Raw genomic sequence first — 19,927 nt, 5'->3', positions numbered from 1 at the left:
ACACCTGCCCCTCCATCTTCCCTTCACAGCCCCCCTCATTTCCCACAGCTAAAGGAGAAATGCACTGGGAGCTCTGTTTCCCTCTTCTCCCACAAACTAGCATGCCCTGGTTTTTATATCTTCCCTTTTTTATCTTCTTTTTATTATCTTCCCTTATTTCCTAGTTCTCTGTAATTATGTATTGGGACATCAAATGGTGAAACAGGGACTGCTTTTGAAGGCTTTTATAATTAGCTTTTCTATTGTGTCCTCTAATACCTCCTCTGGCTTTAGACTTACTTTTCTCTGTTCACAACCTCCTGAACATATGGCAGTAAATATTCAGCATGCTGTGAGCTTCACCTGGAGTCTACTTACAATATATCTGCAATGTAAATAACAGACTTCGTGTCAGTCAATTAATCACACACCAGTGCATGGCAGAGGGCAGGCAGATTGCAGGAAGGGAAATTGGAAAGTGGTGTCTTGATCAGCATTGGACTTCAAGTATTAAATATTACCTAAGCTGGCATGTTTCTCTGGCATCACTGCCTTTATCTAAAAATATTCTGTTACAATTGCTTTAGAATGAATTCAAGGCCAAATTCTCCACTCACCAGGACCATTTTGGTAACATTTCACCCAATGGAATAATGATCTCATTTCCACAGAACATGACCTAAATGCAAATATCATACAGAAACTAAATTAAATTAAATTTAATTTAATTTAATTTAAATTAAAGTGATCCCATGATGATGCACAAAATTAAAATATTGCCATTTCAGTAAAAATGTTTCTTTTTGGTAAAACAAATTCAAATTAATTATGTTACAGATGTGTTTTATTCTTGTTTTTGCAACCATGCATTTGAGCAAGACAAAATACTTTGTTTACCTGATTCACTTTATTTAACTCATGGGATTCATGAGGATATCATCAATTATAATCACAAACACATCATTTTATGCTTAAAAAAAGGGACCCTATTCCATTAGAGCTCTTCTAATTTGAAGATCTCAGAGGATTTTCTGCAGTACATTAAAATCCTTGTCATTCCCATGGAGGACAAGTGAAAAGACAGAAATAAATCATCTAATATTTAAGCACACTTGCATAGGGCACAGCACAAAAGTTAAGATCTCACGGGAAGAGCTTTGCTGATAACAATAAATCTCATTGAAGGTAACAAAGAAGCCTGTTTACGGCTGAGGTTCTCCCAGGTCTCACTGTACCTGGCCCTGAAGTGTTCTCTGCCAGGGCTGGTGCCTGAGAAGGGCTTTGCCCCAGGGCCAGCTTCAGGCAAGGGGACAAACAAGTGCCCTCAGCCACCTTCCACCCAGCTCACAGCCCTGCAGTTCAGCCCGACAGGTCTTTAAAGCTTTGTGTTACCGCCTTCATCCTGCTTCTTCTGAGAATTTATTCCCACAGGGATCCCTGTGCTCTTTCTTTGCAGTTTCCCTTTGCAGAAAGCTCCACCTTTTCAGGAGATGAAGAAAAACTTCAGGGACTAGATCAGCCTTTGGCTTAAAAGCCATTAACCTCTGATGGTCACCAGAAGAACTGGCTCTGCATCCAGGACAACAAATTATAGGGGACAAACAAGTGCCCTCAGCCACCTTCCGCCCAGCTCACAGCCCTGCAGGTCAGCCCCACAGGTCTTTAAAGCTTTGTGTTACCGCCTTCATCCTGCTTCTTCTGAGAATTTATTCCCACAGGGATCCCTGTGCTCTTTCTTTGCAGTTTCCCTTTGCAGAAAGCTCCACCTTTTCAGGAGATGAAGAAAAACTTCAGGGACTAGATCAGCCTTTGGCTTAAAAGCCATTAACCTCTGATGGTCACCAGAAGAACCGGCTCTGCATCCAGGACAACAAATTAGATCCTATGCATGACCAGAAACCCCAAGCCCACTGCTGCTCCTACGGGCCTTGGTAGGAGGCCCACCCCAGTGGAGAGGCCTCTGTCCCCATCACTGCCACCCTCTGCTCCCCCAGGACAGGGCCCCACGCTCCCCAGGCCATGCTGACCGAGGGGCAGGCCTCAGGACAGCCATGCCCTGCTGCCCAGCACCCTGTGGCTCGGGGGTGCTTTTTGTTTTCAGCTGTTCTCAGTGGGGATCAGTCCCTCATGGCAGCATTCCCCAGTGTCTGTAGGGCACAGCAGAGTCTTACTAAAGAGTTTCTGTGCCTGAGGGATCTGTAGGGCACCCCCCTCTCTCTCTGTGGTCTCCTGGGGCTAATAAATAGCTGAGCCCACCTGACTGCCTTCAGTTTTAGTGATGGCATGACCCTGGGTCCTTTTGCTCTGCTGGCCACCAATTGCCATCAAGCTTTCATATCTTTCATATCTTTGAGACCTGTATCCCTGTTACATTTGATTAACCAACGTTAACCAACACATTCCAAAGGGAGGAGGACAGACTGTGTACTGACAGTACCCTAGGAGAGTGCCCATAATTTTCTTCAGGGAAAAATATATTGATTTGCAAGGATAAGCATGCAGAAAAGGCAATCACACCACAACAGTGTAAATAATATTTATTTAGCACACTGATCTACAATGTCTTGTTATGCCAATGATAACAGAGCAATGATAACCAGAGCCAATGATAACCAGAGCAATAGAGGCAAAAAATACATACAAGGACCTTTTGATATTTGGGACATTACTATGCAATGGTACTAACAGCCACTGGGAGTAAAGGGAAGTTCAGGTGTTTAAAGGATGGCAGACCTTGCAGGGGTGTAAAAGCCACTGAAGTTCAAGAGATTTTAGTATTTCAGAGAATATGGATTTGAAGAGTTCCAACCAGCAGTACAAAAAGCATATACAGCCCCAGGAAGGGCCAGGTTCTGTGCTCAGCTCCCAGCCTCAAAAACAGAGAGGCAAAGCTGTCCCGAGGGACAGGAGGGGGCAGGCAGCCCTTTCTCTTTGCACCAGCCAGCTCATGGGGAAGTAGGGCAGAAAATTCCAAGGATCTCAGCCCAGGCCAGACCTGACATCCCCTTCCAGTGCAAGCGCTGCCAGTGCTGGGCAGGGGGATGTGCTGCCAGCAGCCAGAGGGGCTCAGGGGGGCTGGCACTGCTCCACATGGGAGTCCTGAGCAACAAACGGGGGGAAAAGCCACAGACCTGGAGGACAACACACCTGGCAGTCCATAACTCCACGATTTGGCCTCTGAAGTGCAGGTGTTTGACCCACACAGCACCTTGGGTGCCTGCACGTTTCCTGGCAGCCCTGGTGCAGCCACAGGCTGTGTCCAGCCCCAGGGAAACAGGGCTGTGGTGAGCAGCAGCTCCAGCTCTGCCTCCAGACACAGCAGCCCATTCCAACTGCAGCCCCCCCGGGTTCAATTAAGCAGCTTTTTTCTCTGGACAGGACTTGACCATGGAGCAATGCTTGAGTCAGAAACAAAGACAAGCCCTGAGGCAGAAGATCTGATGATATTTCTAAGTTAATTTATAATTGCAGTGCTTTTACTCTTAAAAGATAAAGTAACTAAGATGATGTTGTGATTAAGGTGCAGAATATCTAATTTGAGAGAAGTAAAAAAGGAAATCAAGGAGAGCTATCTATCAGAAGATAACTGCAAGTCTTCCCCCATCAGCACTATAAATCTTTCACTGAGAAAAACGACTACATTATAAAGAAAAAGAATTTTTAAAAAAATAAAAATTAAAAAGAAGACATGTTAAACACTACCTAACAAGCTTCATGACATGAGCACAAAAGTCTTAAATTCAATGTCATAAATTCAATACCATCAGAAGATTCAGATACAATGTCCTTGGAGACAGTGCTGTGTAAGTCAAGCACAATGTTAAAAGACACTGAAATCTTTAATATGTGTTAAATATTTTAAATTCATAGATCTGATTCAGAGAAATATCACAGAGGCATCATCAATCCTTTTTTCCCTTCTGACATTTATTTTTTATAGCTTTGCCACAGTTTCTGCAATTAAAAGATATCCCAAACGCTTACAGAAAACAGATGAGACAGAAAACTGACCTTGTGGATATTATCACATGCCATCATTATGCTTACTCCGATAAATACCCCCAAACAGGCTAAGATTAATACCTGCCCATATTTAAATTACCACTTTGAAAGAGATTAGACTTAAGGCATCCCACCTATTCCCAGAGGGAGCATGCAGTGATTATTCCTTACAGGTATTTACCAAGGGGAAAACACCTTGTTCAAAAGTACTGAATGTTGTGATAGTGCCATATATAAAACCCTCTCCTTTTAGTTTCACATTTAGGGCACATAAGCCTTTATTTTCTGTTTAAATGTACTAATCTTCTTAACGGTATAATCAAGCCTTTAATATATAATATTATCAGTTTATATTTAGAAGGAATAACCATCACGTTAGTGGTGATGGACATATCTCTCCATTCATCTGACTGAAATACCCTGGATAAATCCCTTTGCCCAATTCATTTCTGCAGAGACAGCAAGAGGCTTTATTTAATTTAAAAGCATTCAGTTGCAATATATTTATAGTTAATATGTAAAAATCCTGCTGTAAATTGGAGAAACGTTTCTTTCTTCTTCCATTTCTCATAGGAAAATGTTCCAGTTTGTAGCTTGTTAAGTAACACAGGCTACAAATTCAACAAAAGGTATTCCTAGAGTAAATAGGTCACAAAAACTTCAACTATCTTTGCATCCTTCCAAAGTTTTGTGTTCTTGGAAAGTAAAAATGAGCCTGAGCCCCTAGGTACAAATTTAAGGAAGTTCATATTTAAGCAGATCCCAGGACACATTGGGGTTTTTTTTAAATGGTTTTTGTTTGTTTGTTTGTTTGTTTGTGTTTGGTTTGGTTTGGGGTTTTTTTGTTTTTTTTGTTTTGGTGGGTTTTTGTTGGGGTTTTTTTTTGGGGGGGGAGGGTTGTTGTTTTGGCTTTTTTTTTTCTTTTTCTATTCTTTCACTGGAACTGGAAGATTTCCTAGTAATTCCTAATTCCTGCCCAATATACTAGCAGCTTTGTACTACATAAAAAGTGCCCCCACCAATACAAAACCTGAGCCAGATCTAAGCCACTGAAACATGATCTTTCTGGGAGATATTACAGGGGGATTATAAAGCACCAGCCAGCAGAGCTATCTTTTGGCACATGACAGGCGTTGCATTAGGCTGCCATGATGCACACATTAAACATAATAAACAGCTGCTATAGACCCAGGTCCCCAAAATACATATTAAGGGGTCTCTCACATATATTTCCTTGTGGCACCTCCTCTGGTTCTGAAGAGCACATTAAATGTTTAGCCACCCAAGATGTAGCTATTCATCCTAGCAGCAACCTGATTGCCTGCAACAGAAAAGCTCAAGAAAGAGTTAAATAGACAGGCATTAACAAAGAATATCACGGAACATGCTCTTATGTGTATAATTAAAACAAATGTATTATTATCCTTTAATTATACCTAAAAATTTCCAAGTTAATCAAAAATAATGGAGAAAATGCAACGTGTTATTATCATTCACTCCCAATTTGTCTTCAAGGTAAATACCTATATAAGATACTCATAAGTAAAACCCAATATTAAAAGGTCCATCAAATTCTGGCCTGGTTAATTACAAAGGAATTAATCTCTCTTTATACAAGAGCATAGTGTTCTTGATGTAAAAAAAGCACAAAGAGGATGATTCCCCTCTAATTCAAACAAATTACAAGCACTCTGCATGCTAACCATAACAAACACATGTTAAATTCAGCAGAAGGGATGAGAGCTGAGCTGGCATGCAGCTGGAACCTCTTCCAGATCATTTGACCAGGGAATGTTTTTCCCACCGACACATCTGCCCAGCAGTGTGGGGGAAGTCACTACATGGAAGCTGTGGATGGTAAATCTCTGAGCAATGAGCCCAGCATTATGAAAAAAGGAGAGAAGAGGGGGGAGAATTGGGTAAACTGAAAATCTGACTGCTTCCTCACGTGGTCATCTCTTCTGCCTCACCTGCCTGCACCTGGATGCCACAGTCAGCCTTGCCCCAGTGCAGCACCACAAGAGGGATGGAAACTGCCATCCAGATGTTCTGCACAAGGAGTAAATTTGGAAAATCTTCAAGAAGAGAGCAGGGTTAAATCTTGTCCCCCTGTCCAAAGATTTTGCAATGCATCACTCATTACACAATGCATCAAGGAGCTGTGGGCTTTGCTGGCACTGATCCTCTTCCCTGGTGATGACAGTCCTCACCTCCCTGAAGTGCTAAAAGTTGGCACACTCCAAGACAGAACAAGCAATTTTGGTTTGTCAACAATTTGACCATTCTGAAGATTTGAGGTATTATGCTTACTAGTATTTTAATGAGTTCTGCACCTCATGAAAAATCTACATGCTCTAGATAAAATACATCAATTAGAACAAAAAGGTTTCCTGTTTCTGACTGTTTGTATGTAGCAAATACTTGGTAAATGCAAAAAGTGCAGGCTTTGTAAATCTGGAATGAAAGGTCACTAGTTACAGTGCAAGTCACTCACTAGTGTTTCTTAGCAGTTAGTGAAATGCAATTGAAAGAAATATTGTAATGTTATTAATTTTACAATGTGCTTCCTCAAATGGAAAATATTGCAATTAGAAGGAGGATTTGCTCTCTACTGTAATCTCACTAATTGGGCAAAAGGCTCTTGGTGGGGAGTTGTTCACTGGGGTTTTGGGCAAGGTCCCAGAAGAAGAGTAGTCAGCATGTAATGCACCACCACCACTGCTCAAAGACAGTTTAGAGTTTAAAAACACCATTTGTACAAAGAAAACAGCCAGATGCCACGGCATTGGCATTCTGTCAGTGATGAGTAGCATAAAGGCTCCCTAACATCTGCTACCACTTGAGGAAACAAAACTTATATCTCTTTGAGTGAAAAGGTCCACAGAGTAATCTGGGCTGCCTGAGGCTGGGGAGGGACCCGTGCTGCTTGCTCCAGCCAAACCCACACCTTTTCATCTCTGCCGGCTGAGGCAAATTCTGCAAACATCACAGCTCTGCTGAAACTCCTTTGTACTTCACAACTGCATTAACTACATGTTGAAGGAAAAGCAGGGCAATAAAGAACACAGGGATCACTTCCCTGAAGGAAATAAACCTGCATCTCTCAAACGCATTTTCTACATCTGCTCTCAGCAGTTCATTTCTGTTTGAGGTGGACAACCTGTAAATATTATTCTGTGAAGAAAACAGATCATTTTAAAGACTTGAATGTCCTTTTGTCTAGTTCAATGAACCACAATTCTGTACATGTCCTGCAACAGGTTTTCCAGATCAGAAGCAGCAGTACCCTTTAACTGTAAGACATTACACTGCTGCAGAAGAAGGCAAGTGAGAGATCTCTTCTAAGCCTTTTTACCAAACACTGCAACACAGAAAAGATTTCTGCTGAAAAAGAGAACTGAAAAATTACTAGATGTAAAGGAAAATGCAGTCAACTTACACATTAGTAGCCACACCGCAACCACAGGCATCATTATAGAAAACATGAGTTTGTTACCTTGGAAATGTTAGTATTGTTACCAACTGCCCTTCTCTACCTTAAAGAGTGAATTATGATTCTGCAATCTATTTTGGGAACAAACACAAGGAGAGTGGTCTGAATCAGATCTGTGCAGTGGCCGGAAATTAAATGGTCAACTTGTCAGAAGTAGAACTGTTTGATTTTTGGTTCAGTGACCAAAATGAAAAGAAAAAGAAAGGAAAAGAGATCAGCTTGGGCCACCATAAAAGAAGTACTGCAGGATCTGGCACAAAAAAAATAAATTAAAATATCAGTTAGGTCAATATGAAAATCTTCAATGAACCCAAAAAAATTAGATAAAGACTTTTGTTCAAGCAGAAAAGTCTCATTCCATTTTCTGATTATGCATGTAATTTCTTTTTTTTTTTTCAGTCAGTTTCACAATTAAGATACTTTTCCAAAACAAAAATAAGAACTATGATTTGAATATATTTCAAATATTTAACTTCTCCCCATTTTCCATTAAAACTTTTACCAAATTTTATTCAAGTACATTATCAGTTTTTGTCTTTGACAAAATCAAATGACAAATTAATTCACTATGAACATGGAAATTCCAACTAAATAAATTCAGAGACTCATGGAATAGTTTTGTTTGGAAGGGACCTTACATATCATCTGGTTTCAATCCCCCTGCCATGGGCAGGGACACCTTCCACTTGACCAGACTGCTCAAAGACCCATCCAACCCAGCCTTGAATGCTTCTAGGGATGGGACATCCACAACTTCCGTGGACAACATGTCCAGTGTTTAACCACCCTCACAGCAAAGAATTACTTCTAATCTAAACCTGCCCTCTTTCAGTTTGAAGCCATTTCACCTTCTCCTGTCACTACATGCCTTTGTAAAAACCCCTCTCCAGCTCTCTTGCTGGCCACCTTTGGATACTGGAAAGCTGCTCTAAGGTCTCCTCAGAGCCTTATCTTCCCTGGGCTGAACAGCCCCATTTTTCTCAGCCTGTCTTCCCAGGAGAGGTGCTCCAACCCCCTCATCATCTCCATGGACCTTCTCTGGACTCACTGCAACAGGTTCAAGTCCTTCTTTATGTTGTGAACCCAGATCTGGATGCAGAACTCAGGTGGGATCTTGTGATAGTGGAGCAGAGGGGCAGAATCCCCTCCCTCACCCTGCTGACCACTGGGCTGCTTTGGATGCAGCCCAGGACACGTTTGGCTTTCTGGGCTGTGAACACACATGGCCAGCTCACATCCAGCTTCTCATCCACCGGCACCCCCAAGTCCTTTTCCTCAGGGCTGCTCCCAATCTATTCTCCACCCTGTGTTTGTGCTTGGAATTCCTCACGCGAGAATAATATCAACTTGAAAAATTATCTGACAGGGTATCAGCCACCAGCAAATGAACTATAATACTTGGAAAGCATAAAAATATTTGCCAGAAGTTTTGGATCTTTGTAGCAATCTGAACGAGGTTCTGAAGACTACACTTGTTTTGGGCCAGTCAGAAGAATTGTTGCAATTGTTGAACAAAAATGCTTAACACTGAACTCCAGCCAGGGATTCTTTTTTCCAAACATCTAGGACCTAATTTTTTAAGCACTTTTAAATACTGATTCTTTGATTTTGACACCTGGCATACCCACAAACTGCTGCACTGCAAGGCTGGACAAGAGTTTGTTAAACCAGGACCTTTGCCTTCACCAGTTTGGCTGTTTTGTTTCTCTGCAGTTCTTGCTATAATAATAATTTCATCCAATGTCCAGATGAATGTGTCTAATTCTGGAAGGAGTGTTGTTTTTTTCTAGCGATGCATTTCCCCTGTGAGATAGGAAGACTGGAAGGTTATTGTGTGCTGGAAACCACAGCTTGTTTAGCCAGAAAGATAAATATTATCTATATTTCTTGTTCTTTCCTATGCATTGTATTGTCCTGGAGAGCAGTGGGAACAGTGGAAGGCAAATGGCAGAGACCTTGCCAAGCCCCGTGATGTGATGAATGACTTCTCACATCCCAGGGCCTGACGTGGAGAGGCCACAGAGGGTCACACCACTGTTTTCAGATGTTAAAAAGGCTGATCACCCACCCATCACTTACATTTCTAGCACAGGAAGAGCTCCCCCATACAGGATCCACACGGGAAGATAGAGCTCTTCCATGAAGCATTTCTGTGCAAGAGCACAGGCTCCTGCCCAGGAAAGCTGATTTTCTGCATCCTCGCTATCTCATTTATGAATGTGCTACCAGACTTGATATGACCACAAACTACCTCTCAGCCACAGAGAAAAACATACTCCCAGATTTCAAGTCTTCTGGGCAGCGAGTGTTGTGTGCTTTCTCTTTTCCCATTTCCTTCCCCCTTCTTCATTGTCTTGTGCACACAGGCAGACAGTCAACTTTCCCTATTCCCCCACACATTCCCAAGGAGAAATTTACATATGCCACTTGTGGACAACCAATATGAAAATCCCTTCAAATCCAAGATGGGGCAGGATGCAGCAGGATAAGGAGGGGAAAGCAGCATTTGCTTCTGGATGCATGCCTGTGCATGAAAGGGAGCTTGCTTGATGGATTTCCCTGCACAGAGCTTTTTTCTTTGCCAACTTTTGATTTTCTAACTGCACTCTCAAAAATTACACTGGAGAGACGGAAAGAGGGAAACAGTGAAGTCCCTTATTCTGTGTGCTTTTCACCAGCTGGACCGCTCAGTGTACAGCCACATCGCAGCCAGGCTCTGGAAGGGAACATGGGATAGGTGCCAGCATCCAGCCATCCATGGCACCAAGCAATGGTGAAGTGGACAGTAGGAGACACAGACACAGCTGGAGCTTGGGCTGGCAGGCAGACCCTTTTCCTGTCTCAGCTCTCTTGGCCATACCTGTTTATTTACAATCTGCCCTTCAAGTGGACATGGGGAGGAATAAATAACTGTCTAATCTGAGGCAATCAAAGTTTTGTTAAGCATGATGCAGGAGCCCCTAGCATTTCACCTCAGTCTGGTTTATAGCTCAGTTCCCTCAGACCAATGAGCATGGCCCTGTCTCCTGTGGGAAACAAGTAGTCACAAACCCGTACGTGTGAGTAGAAGCCATTCTGGGAAACACTCAGAGACCTTCAGCCCCCATCTCTGACAATTAAAATGCTCACCCTGCTGCAGAAGACCAAGGGCACTCCAGTTCCCCCTCTGCTGCATCTTGCAAATGCAAGCAGAGAAAGCAGCAACCACCCTGCATGGCTGCATGCCCCAAGGCTTCTGCTCCAGGAGAGACACAGCAATAGTTTTACACCTGGCTTCACAAATATGTCCAACACCCAGTCAACCCAAACATCCAGAAGGCTGAGCCTCTTAATAATGCCTCTCAGCCAGCAAAACTAAACAAAATTTTACTCTGGGCATCTCAGTCAAATACTCTGCATTGTCCCTTGGAGCTGCTCCCTCCGAGCAGGCAGAAAGGAGGAGGGGAGGAGGTGATGGGGGTGAAGGCATGCAGGCACCCATCTGATGCTCCCCTGATGTCACCAGCCCTTCAGCAAGGCTGTCCCCAGGCAGGGACACCCTCCTGGCAGCAGAGCAAGGCATCCCCTCGGAGGGTCTGTGCGGAGCGCTGGTCCCACTGCAGGGCTGGACACACTGGGATGTTTGTCACCCCAAACATGGGGAACTGGGACAGAACTTGGGCATGCACTGAAGCACTTGCACAGTACAGAGAGAAACCTGCAGCACACAAAATTTTAGGAAGGTCAATGCAGAAGTTTGAAAGAAAGTGGGGAGGGGCAGGATGTAAGACAGGGTAGTGTAAGGTAAAGCTTGCACCTGAAGGGAGATGGATTCCTTGTCTGCTGTCACTCAGGGCTCCTGCAGGTTGAACTTCAATAGACACAGTCTGGAAAAGTGCCATTGATTTCCCTTCCCAAGGAGATGCTTGTGAAACTCTCACAACCAACATTAATATCAAAGTGCTAGAGAGGAGCAGGGAACAGCCACTTCTGTTTTGTTCCCAGGATAGAAAAATATGGCAAGAGGGTTGTTATAAAGACTGTAACAATCTTCATTTTGGTATAAAAGCCTTTGGGAAAGTGCCTGAACTCCCTTCCTATTCCCCAGCAAGTTTCACAAGTCACTCTTGTCCAGTCCCCCAGGACACATCCTGCTTTCTTGACTGAGATGTTCACATAAAAGACCTTGTTTATAATAGGTCATGAGGAAACACTAAAAGGTAGCAGTCACTGATGTCCTGATTCCCTGGGAAGACCAAGGATCCCCCTCGGGTGGACAGAGAAGAGCCTTGGGGAGATCTCTACCAGCAAAAACCACACAGCATCCCCAAACAGAAAGCCCTGCTGACAGCAGCAGGACAAGGATGAAGAGCCAAGAACCACAGTGCAGGGAGCCCGGAGTGACGCAGGTGATGCTGAGCTTGGTGAGACAAAGACCAAGCCCACAGGTGCCTCAGCCTGAAGCTAAGCTGAACCCAGCTGCCCAGGAAACACAGATGCCATGGAGGCAGCAGCCACTCCAGATGGTTGCAGGACAAAATGGCAAGGAGCCTGTGGCTCTGTGCCTGGCCATGGGTCCCATCTCCAGCCCCAGCCAGGACCTCTCCAGCTGCAGAGGGACAGAGTAATGCCTGACCCTGGACCGCAGAATAAACAGGTACCAACCCTAATGCCCCCACAAACCCCAGAACTCCCTCTCCATGTGGGATATGCACACCTCCAGCATGCTCTTATTTAAGGCAAAGGTTTAGTGACAGATACACTAACACAAAACAAAAACCCACTCCCTTGACCCTTCTCTTCCTTTAAGGAAAAGAGTAAAATGTGTAGCTGTGGGACACACCTGAGCACTGAAGGGACTTGGAGAAGGTCCTGTGGGCATGGATCTGACAGATGTCTGTCTCCATGATGCCATTGTCCATTGGCAGAGCCCAGCAGGAACTGTGTGACACATGCTATGGCTTTCAGTTTCCAGGACTGACCTAAGGGAAGGAGGAATGGAAGAAGACTACCAGCCTAACAAGAAGGCATCATCTGGACAGCCTAGGAAGGTCTTTCCCCATGCAATCTGCTAGTGTGATGTGATAGATGTCAAAGATTGCACTTACAGGGTTTGTCCTATGTTTATCCCGGAGGTGAGTCCCAGCTGGTGGGGGAAAAAAAGGTGGGAATTACACAAACATTCCAGACACACATTGCACTCTGTGCACCTTTCATGCCCAATGAAAAGGCAGGAAATGTTAAGACAAAGAAAGGAAGCATGTTAGAAAGACTGAACCTTTCATCAGAGACTATTGAAATTCTCATAACAAGGGCTGGTATGAAAGGTTGCTTATTCTCAGAGGTAAGACAGTGCCATTTCCTTCCCTCTCCATGCAGCAAACACTCATGACAAATCTAAACCACAGCTGGAGGGCGTGAGACACACAATGCAAATAAAGGTTGCATCTGAATCCATCCCAGCTGCATCACCGCAGCTATTATCAGATTGAAAATCATACTTCAACCAGTCAATATGCAAATACTGTAGTATTGCACCATCATAAAAAGCTATAGAATTTCAGAAGAAGTGGTCTCCAAAATCTAGAGCAAGGCAATAATAAGGAAAATGAGACATGATGCCAGCATCACAGTCTCGCCCTGTTCTACCTAATGAACTAACAAATGTTTGGTGGAATAATCAGTGTGGGAAATGGAGAAATGTCCTACACACCACCATGCCAAAGTAACAGACTTATAAATCATTTACTGGTCACCTTTGGTCTTGAAGGTTTATCTCTTGTTATATATATATATGTATACATACATATACACTATAAATATAGTGTATATATTATATATACACTATATTATATATATTATATATATTACATATAATATATATGTAATATATTATATATTATTATATTATTATGCACAGCACATATTATATATATATATATACCTATTTATATGCAATTGCAAATATTATTTATTTATAAGAAAAATACATGTTAGAAATTTCTACTCAAAAGCAGTTTACATGGACAGATTTTGGCAATTAATTCCACAGATAAATTATGCATATTAGAAAATATCTCTGGACACAGAAATCAGAAAATATATGCAACAGTCTCACTGAAACAGTATTTTTGCACCCTTTAACCATTTACAGGTTTCTTTTATTCCTTGACTGGGTGCCGTAAGCAAGGTTCACACACACATGCCAGCCCCGCCAGCAGCCCCAGGCCTTGCACAGAGAACTCACTGAGGCAGAGATCATTTTTTCATGTCCCCAGCCCAGCCCAGCCCAGCCCAGTCCGCCCTACACTCCCCCCAATACCAACAATGCCGTGTCTGTCCCGCAGTCAGATGTCACCTCTCTAATGTGGGTCAGGCCAGCACGCCATGCTGGCTTTGATTTCTGTTATTTGGGGCAATCAAGTCTCCTTTGCAGGGGGGAGCAGCCCCCTGATGAGGGGAGAAAGGATTTAACTGGAATTACATCTCTTCTGCAAATTTGCAAGAAAGGCTCATTTAGGCCTTTGTGGACCTTCTACCTCCTTTCATCAATCCCTGCCTGACTACATCTTTGGCTGGGCCATCTGCTGGCGCTTATGATGCCCACAAATTAGTGATGACAGCCAAAACCATTGAAATTTAACATCTTCCCTAGCAAAACACAGTCTGTAAGAGGCTGTCAGTTGCAAATTTGCCTACCTTTCTCTTTTAAGGTTGGCACTCTTCATCAGTTTCTGGTCACAAGATCCTAAAAGCACAACTCTTTAAAATTTGCAAACACACACCACATGAACTTTGGGGCCAGACAAGAGCTTCAGAAATACAGACAAGGCACTGGTCAACATCAAGACCTAGAAAATCATACTGCCTCAATAACATCCTAAGTAAGGCTCAGAACTGAGAAATTCAAACAGGCCACAGTACTCATAAATCAGCCTTCGTTTTGCAAAGCTCACTTTATGCAAGAAAATCCTAAATACAGCAGAGCAGAGTCAGAGTGCGCTCTGGAGGTTCTGCTGGATGAAGGCATTTTTAGTAAATGCTGACCCAAGGTGAAATTTTTATGTGCTATGAAACCCTTATGCAGCTGCAAGATATTGCTGGGGACCTTAGAGGAAAGGAGAGACTTGAAGACCAAGGGTCTTCCCCACTCCTAACAACTCCCTCTCCATTGCTACCTACTGTCAGACTCAGGCTATTAATGCAAAGGTCCCTTAAGAGAAGAGTTCTAAAATAATCCCTGGAGCTAACTGGACTCCCATGAGCAAAAATTTTTGCACACTTTAATTTTAAACAGGAACTGCTGGAAGTCTCCGTTCTTCCAGAGATCAGAGGAGGGTATAAGTGGGTGAGATGAAAGGTTTTGAGGGAATAGCCTGCAAAAGACTCAAGAAGCTGACCTGGTTCTTGGGCTGATGCTGGAAACAGAGATGCAAATCTGCTCTTCTGTTACCACTGCACTAACATCACTTCCTGCTCATTATTCACTTCTACTGACTCACTAAAAGCTTCTACACTTCAGCATAACTGGTACAGAAAGTATCCATGCCTGAGTTTCTGCCACTCAGTTACAACCCTGATTATACCTCAAGCAGCATCACTACATAAATTCCAGGGGGTTTTTTTCGTCCCTTCTTTTGCGTCAAACTCAAACATGTTTTTATTCAATAATGATCTAAACAACAAGAATTTACAATGAAAATGGCCATCAGAAATGTAAGCAATCCTAATGAAAATAGGTACCAAGTCAGAATCTGTATTTCTAAAATACAGTGATTAGTAACAAAGGTGGAATTGGACAGACTTTAAACAACTTTTTATCAGTGCTGAAAGAGTGTACAAATACACTTAAAATAGTTGAAAAACTATTTTTTTACAACCTATCACAGCAACCATTCTAGACAATATACTAAGTATATCTAAGAATAGTAGCAGTCTTAGATGGAAACTGATAACATTTGGAGACTGAGGTTAGTCCTTTCTTGAAAAAAAAAGGAACAATGGAGAGTGAAATAGAAACTCAAGTCCCATTAAAGAAAACTATTTTAAGGGCAGAATGATGAGTTTTAGCATCAATCATGGGAAAACAGTTCAAAGTTTTTCGTAAAAGGTCTAAATTTGAAACCTTGGGAAAAAGGAACTGTTTGCAGTGACAGCAAAAAAAAATCTTAAGGAATAAGAACAAATACAGTGTAAAGATAATCCGTTTGTATTTTTTAAACACTACAAATCTGATTGTTCATTTTGAGCTTTCTGTGATTAAGGTCAGTAAAGACTCAATGTTCAGTGAAGTTTATCCTTATTTCTTTATGCAGTTCCAATGTACTTAATCTGCCTATAAATCATGGTACATGCTCTCAGCACTGAAGGTACACTGACATGGATTAAAAAAAAAAAATCAACTGCAGATTGCAAATAAAGCCAAATAGACCTGTATAAAAATGTTCAATTTATACTGGTTTTGGCTTGATTTTTTTTTCTAAGAAATTATATTCTACTCTGCATATTATAGAGGAAAACCTGGGAGAAAACCAAAAGAGGATCGTCTCTGTCTACCAGGAAAGCTGCAAGCAAGCCAGGCGAGCCCTGATGCTGCTCCCTGAACACGCAGCCACCCCTTGGCTGAAAGGAAGCTGAGCAGGTGCCTACATTAACCAGTGCACACTTTTTCAGTTTGCATTTGAGCAAGCCCCCAAGTGCTTTGCCAGCTCAAGGACTTAATTACATTTGAAATAAGCTAATTCAAGGAATAAAAGTCTGCCAAAGGTAATAAAATTGTTTGCTGATGTATCAAGTCAGTCCTCTTATATAAAAGAGCGTATTTATATGCAGCGTGGGTCTGGCCCTATTCAATCAGTGATTAAATACTTACTGTTTGCAGGAGTAGGGCCAAATCTGGAGTAATTTTAAGTATTTGGGGAGAAGTGCTAAATCCTAATGTATCTAATTTAACTATGCAAAGTAGGGAATATTATTGCCTTTGTTTTACTTATGAAATTCAGAGGCACAGGGAAATAAAATGCCAGATTCAGGGTGCCAGAGAAGCCACTTGTAGAAGCTCTCGTGCTTCCCAGGCAAGTGTCTTCTGCAACACATGCTGCTCCTCTCCCGCCGTGTTGGGCAGCACAAGGGACACTTGGGCAAAGGGCCGAGAGCCCCTGTCACAGCTCCACTGGCTGCACAGTGGTTTGACTCCCCCTCTGAGTGCCCAAGGAAATGTCTAAACAAATTAGCAGGAAGTCGGTGGCTGATTTTTTTTAATCAGAATTTTTTCTCATCCAGCCCTTGGCATATGGTTTCACCCAATTCCCTCCTCTTTGAACTTGATTTTCTTGGATGCTGCTGGCACCTGCTCCTGTAGAATGAAGGGGCACTAAAACAGGGCCTCACTGGAACTTGCAAAGATTCAGAGCATTTTAATATACTCTCTAAGCAGGTGAGTTTTCATTGTGGATATGTAAATCCCCCTTTGTCCTGTGCTTCTGTGCAGCATATCAAAAACCCTGCTCTGTGACCTTGCAAGACCTCTTTTAAAGTTTCATTTTTAAATGATAAATTCTCAACCAGTACAGATTGGCATTTTCCACATCATTAAACTGTATTATATAAAATTCCATGTTGCTTCAAATTATTTCTTCAGATTGTATACTCTGGGATTGATTTTTCTTGTGCTATATTTAACATTGGTAATTGTTATATTTTAAAATACTGACATATTTCAAAATATCTAACTGATTAAGTGTGATTAAGTGTGTAAGGATATGTCTGCTGCACTGTGCATAGCAAATAGACAGCCCTTCTTGACATGGTTTGGCATGGGTAGGTTTTTAATCAATGCACGGATTTGAAAAGAAATCACCATTGCAAGTTTGACACAAATTAGGAGTCCGGCTCACACCGAGGCGTACCTACACCTTGCACTGTGTAAACAAGTTAGTTTTCAAGTTCTCCTTGTGGACTTCCTTCTGAGCTTTGAATGCGTCCGATTTCTTTTCACTTGCTGAGCACTCTGGCTCTAACAGGCACCCCAAGTGCTTGGGCTGCACCCCGCGCACAGGCTGGCCCCGGCTGCAGCCCGGCCGGCGCAGCAGCGGCTCCGGGCGCGATGCCCCAGCGATGCCAGAGCGATGCCCGGCTCCGGGGGCGATGCCCGAGTGATGCCAGAGCTATGCCCGAGCGATGCCAGAGCGATGCCCGGCTCCGGGGGCGATGCCCGAGCTGCTCCCCGAGCGGGGCAGCAGCAGCTCCGCAAAACCAGAGAGCGGACAGGGAGAAACGCCGCGGGGCGCGAGGTAGATTTAAAGACGCCGCATTTTGCTCGGTCAGACGCAAACAGCGGCGGAAAACCCACCCCAGGCCACCTGAAAGGTCTGGCGCGCAGCTGGAGGGCTGCTTCGCAAGCTGGTGCTTCAACACTCAAACACCCTCTTCAAAGGGAGAGCTGCAGAAGAGCATCCCCGGAGAAAAAACCTCTGTCCCTGCTGCTCACCCCGCAGGACAGCCGGACAGCCCTGCCCGCCGCGCTCCCGCTGCCCTGCCCGCCGCAGGGCTCTATCCCCAGACCAGCAGAGGCTTAAACACGGGCTGAAGGCTTGGGGAGAAAAGGCAGCAGCGAGAAAATGGGTGATCCTGTCATTTATGTGGTTGAAATGCAACTTCAAAAATCCAGCGTTTAAAATAGTGCAAAATGGAAATCCCAGCTTCTTTTTTCCCTCTGCACATCTGTGGTTCAGCAGGTTGAATGCAATTTACCTAACCTGAGTGTGTATTATGGGCTGTAAGATCTAAGGTTCTAAGGAAAAAAATCATCTGGTGAAGTCATAAAACTTACATATGTGGGTTTTCAGAAAGGTCAGTAGTATTTCAAAATCAAAAGTTTCCTATGAATCTGGTAAAACTATACTGTTAAAGCTTACACATAGACAAAAACGTCAGGATGCCTTATACTGTGTGAAAGTGAGTATTTGATGTGTTTGGGGTTTATGTCTTTACAGTAAAAATTTCAATTAGATTCTTCACATAACTCAATTATTCAATAATTTACCTGAAACTTAAATTTTGAGCTGGAACATATCAAAGTCAGAAGTTTAATTCCATCTTTAGCCAGTGACTATCACACAGTATCTGCTTTTGAGCAAGGTGTTTGAAATAAACCTTTATTGTCATTTTCTCTGAATTCCACTTGCCTACTGCAGAATTAGTTGTTATTATTCTGTAGCATTGCAAACTCCAAACAGACACAAAAGAGAGAAGAAGGATTAGCGAATATAGCCCTAAGCAGTCTCCCAGCGTTATGAATTAAAAAATGTTTCCCACATGGAAGTTTTCTACACAGAGAAGTGGAGATGTGGCACAGTGCTGGTTTCCAGGGGCACTCTGCAGCCGAAAGCAGCTTCCCACAGAACTGTACCTGCCTGCGAGGCCCCGCTCAGCCCTGGGCTGTGCCCCTCTCCCAGTACAGCCCCCTGACAGAGACACCACTCCGTGAGCAACTTTGCCTGTTCTTTCTTGTTCATTCTCCTCCGCCTGGGCGCTTACGAAAAGTAGGTTTTTTTATTAATTCTGGGCACGACCTTCCATCTCCAAAGCTACCTGTGAGTGCCTGGCCCCCGGCTGTCGCCCCTGGCCCCTTCAAGGGAGCAACAGGCTGGCTGACGGCCGCGTCCGCACCGGGCACATCGCGGTGACACATCGCGGTGACCCGATGGCAGCCGCCAGCTGCGGCACCGCGCAGCGCCCTAGGAGAGGGTGATGCGCTCGGTGCTCCGACAGCCGCTGAAGTGGGAAAGGGACAGACTGCCAGCAACTTGTGAGGCTCTGGATCCGGCCCAGGGCCGGCTGAGGAGCGGGGACTCGGAATTTCCTCTGCTCCGGGCTGCGCCTGGCGGGAGCCGCGCCGCGGCGAAGCGGCGCTGGGACGGGGCGCGGGCGGCGGTCCCGGTGCCCGGGGCAGGTGAGGACGGTCCCGCACGGAAGGAAGGGGCGCTCCGCCGAGCCCCGCACCGGGGCTGCCCTGGGGCACGGCACACGAACGCGTGTGTCCCCGTCCAGGCGCCCGCTCTCCCCCCCGCTTTCCTCCCCGCGGGACACTTCGGGGCCGCCCGGGGACGAGCAGCGCCGAGCACGGCGGGCGCCACCACCTACCGTGGTACTCCTGGCCAGGCACGTAGGCGGCGGGGTTGCCCGCGATGTGGAGGGCGATCAGCACCTCGCCCTGCTCGCCGTCGCCCTCGAGCTCGCCGTGGTGGGTGCAGAGGAAGAAGAAGGGCGAGAAGCGGGCACGGGGAGCAGCCGCCCGGCCCGCCGCCAGCAGGGCACCCAGGGCGGCCAGCAGGCAGGGCCAGCCCCCGGGGACGCCCCGCCGCCGCTCCATGCTGCTGCCGCCGGCGCCGCTGGGGCATCCAGGGCACGGCGGGGCCGGGGCCGCTCCGCTCCGCGCTCGCGGGACGGGGCGGGACGGGCCGGACGGGGCGG

The 19,927-nt window shown here is 44.6% G+C and overlaps 1 protein-coding gene across 1 annotated transcript in view; it reads right to left on the bottom strand.

Annotated features, from left to right (window-relative positions):
* The window catches only part of RELN (reelin), a 276,870-nt gene extending 256,984 nt beyond the window's left edge, over positions 1 to 19,886 (bottom strand). Inside the window, exon 1 of the mRNA XM_041474646.1 lies at positions 19,598 to 19,886. Within this exon, the coding sequence (XP_041330580.1) occupies positions 19,598 to 19,826 (229 nt within the window). The 5' untranslated portion in view covers positions 19,827 to 19,886. The remainder of the gene's footprint in view (positions 1 to 19,597) is intronic.
* Between the last annotated feature and the right edge of the window lie 41 nt (positions 19,887 to 19,927).

Source organism: Pyrgilauda ruficollis, unplaced genomic scaffold (genome assembly GCF_017590135.1).
Source record: "Pyrgilauda ruficollis isolate IOZ18807 unplaced genomic scaffold, ASM1759013v1 scaffold33, whole genome shotgun sequence".
NCBI lineage: Eukaryota > Metazoa > Chordata > Aves > Passeriformes > Passeridae > Pyrgilauda > Pyrgilauda ruficollis.
Note: the sequence above shows the minus strand (reverse complement) of the source record. Positions and strands in the feature narration are given on the sequence as shown.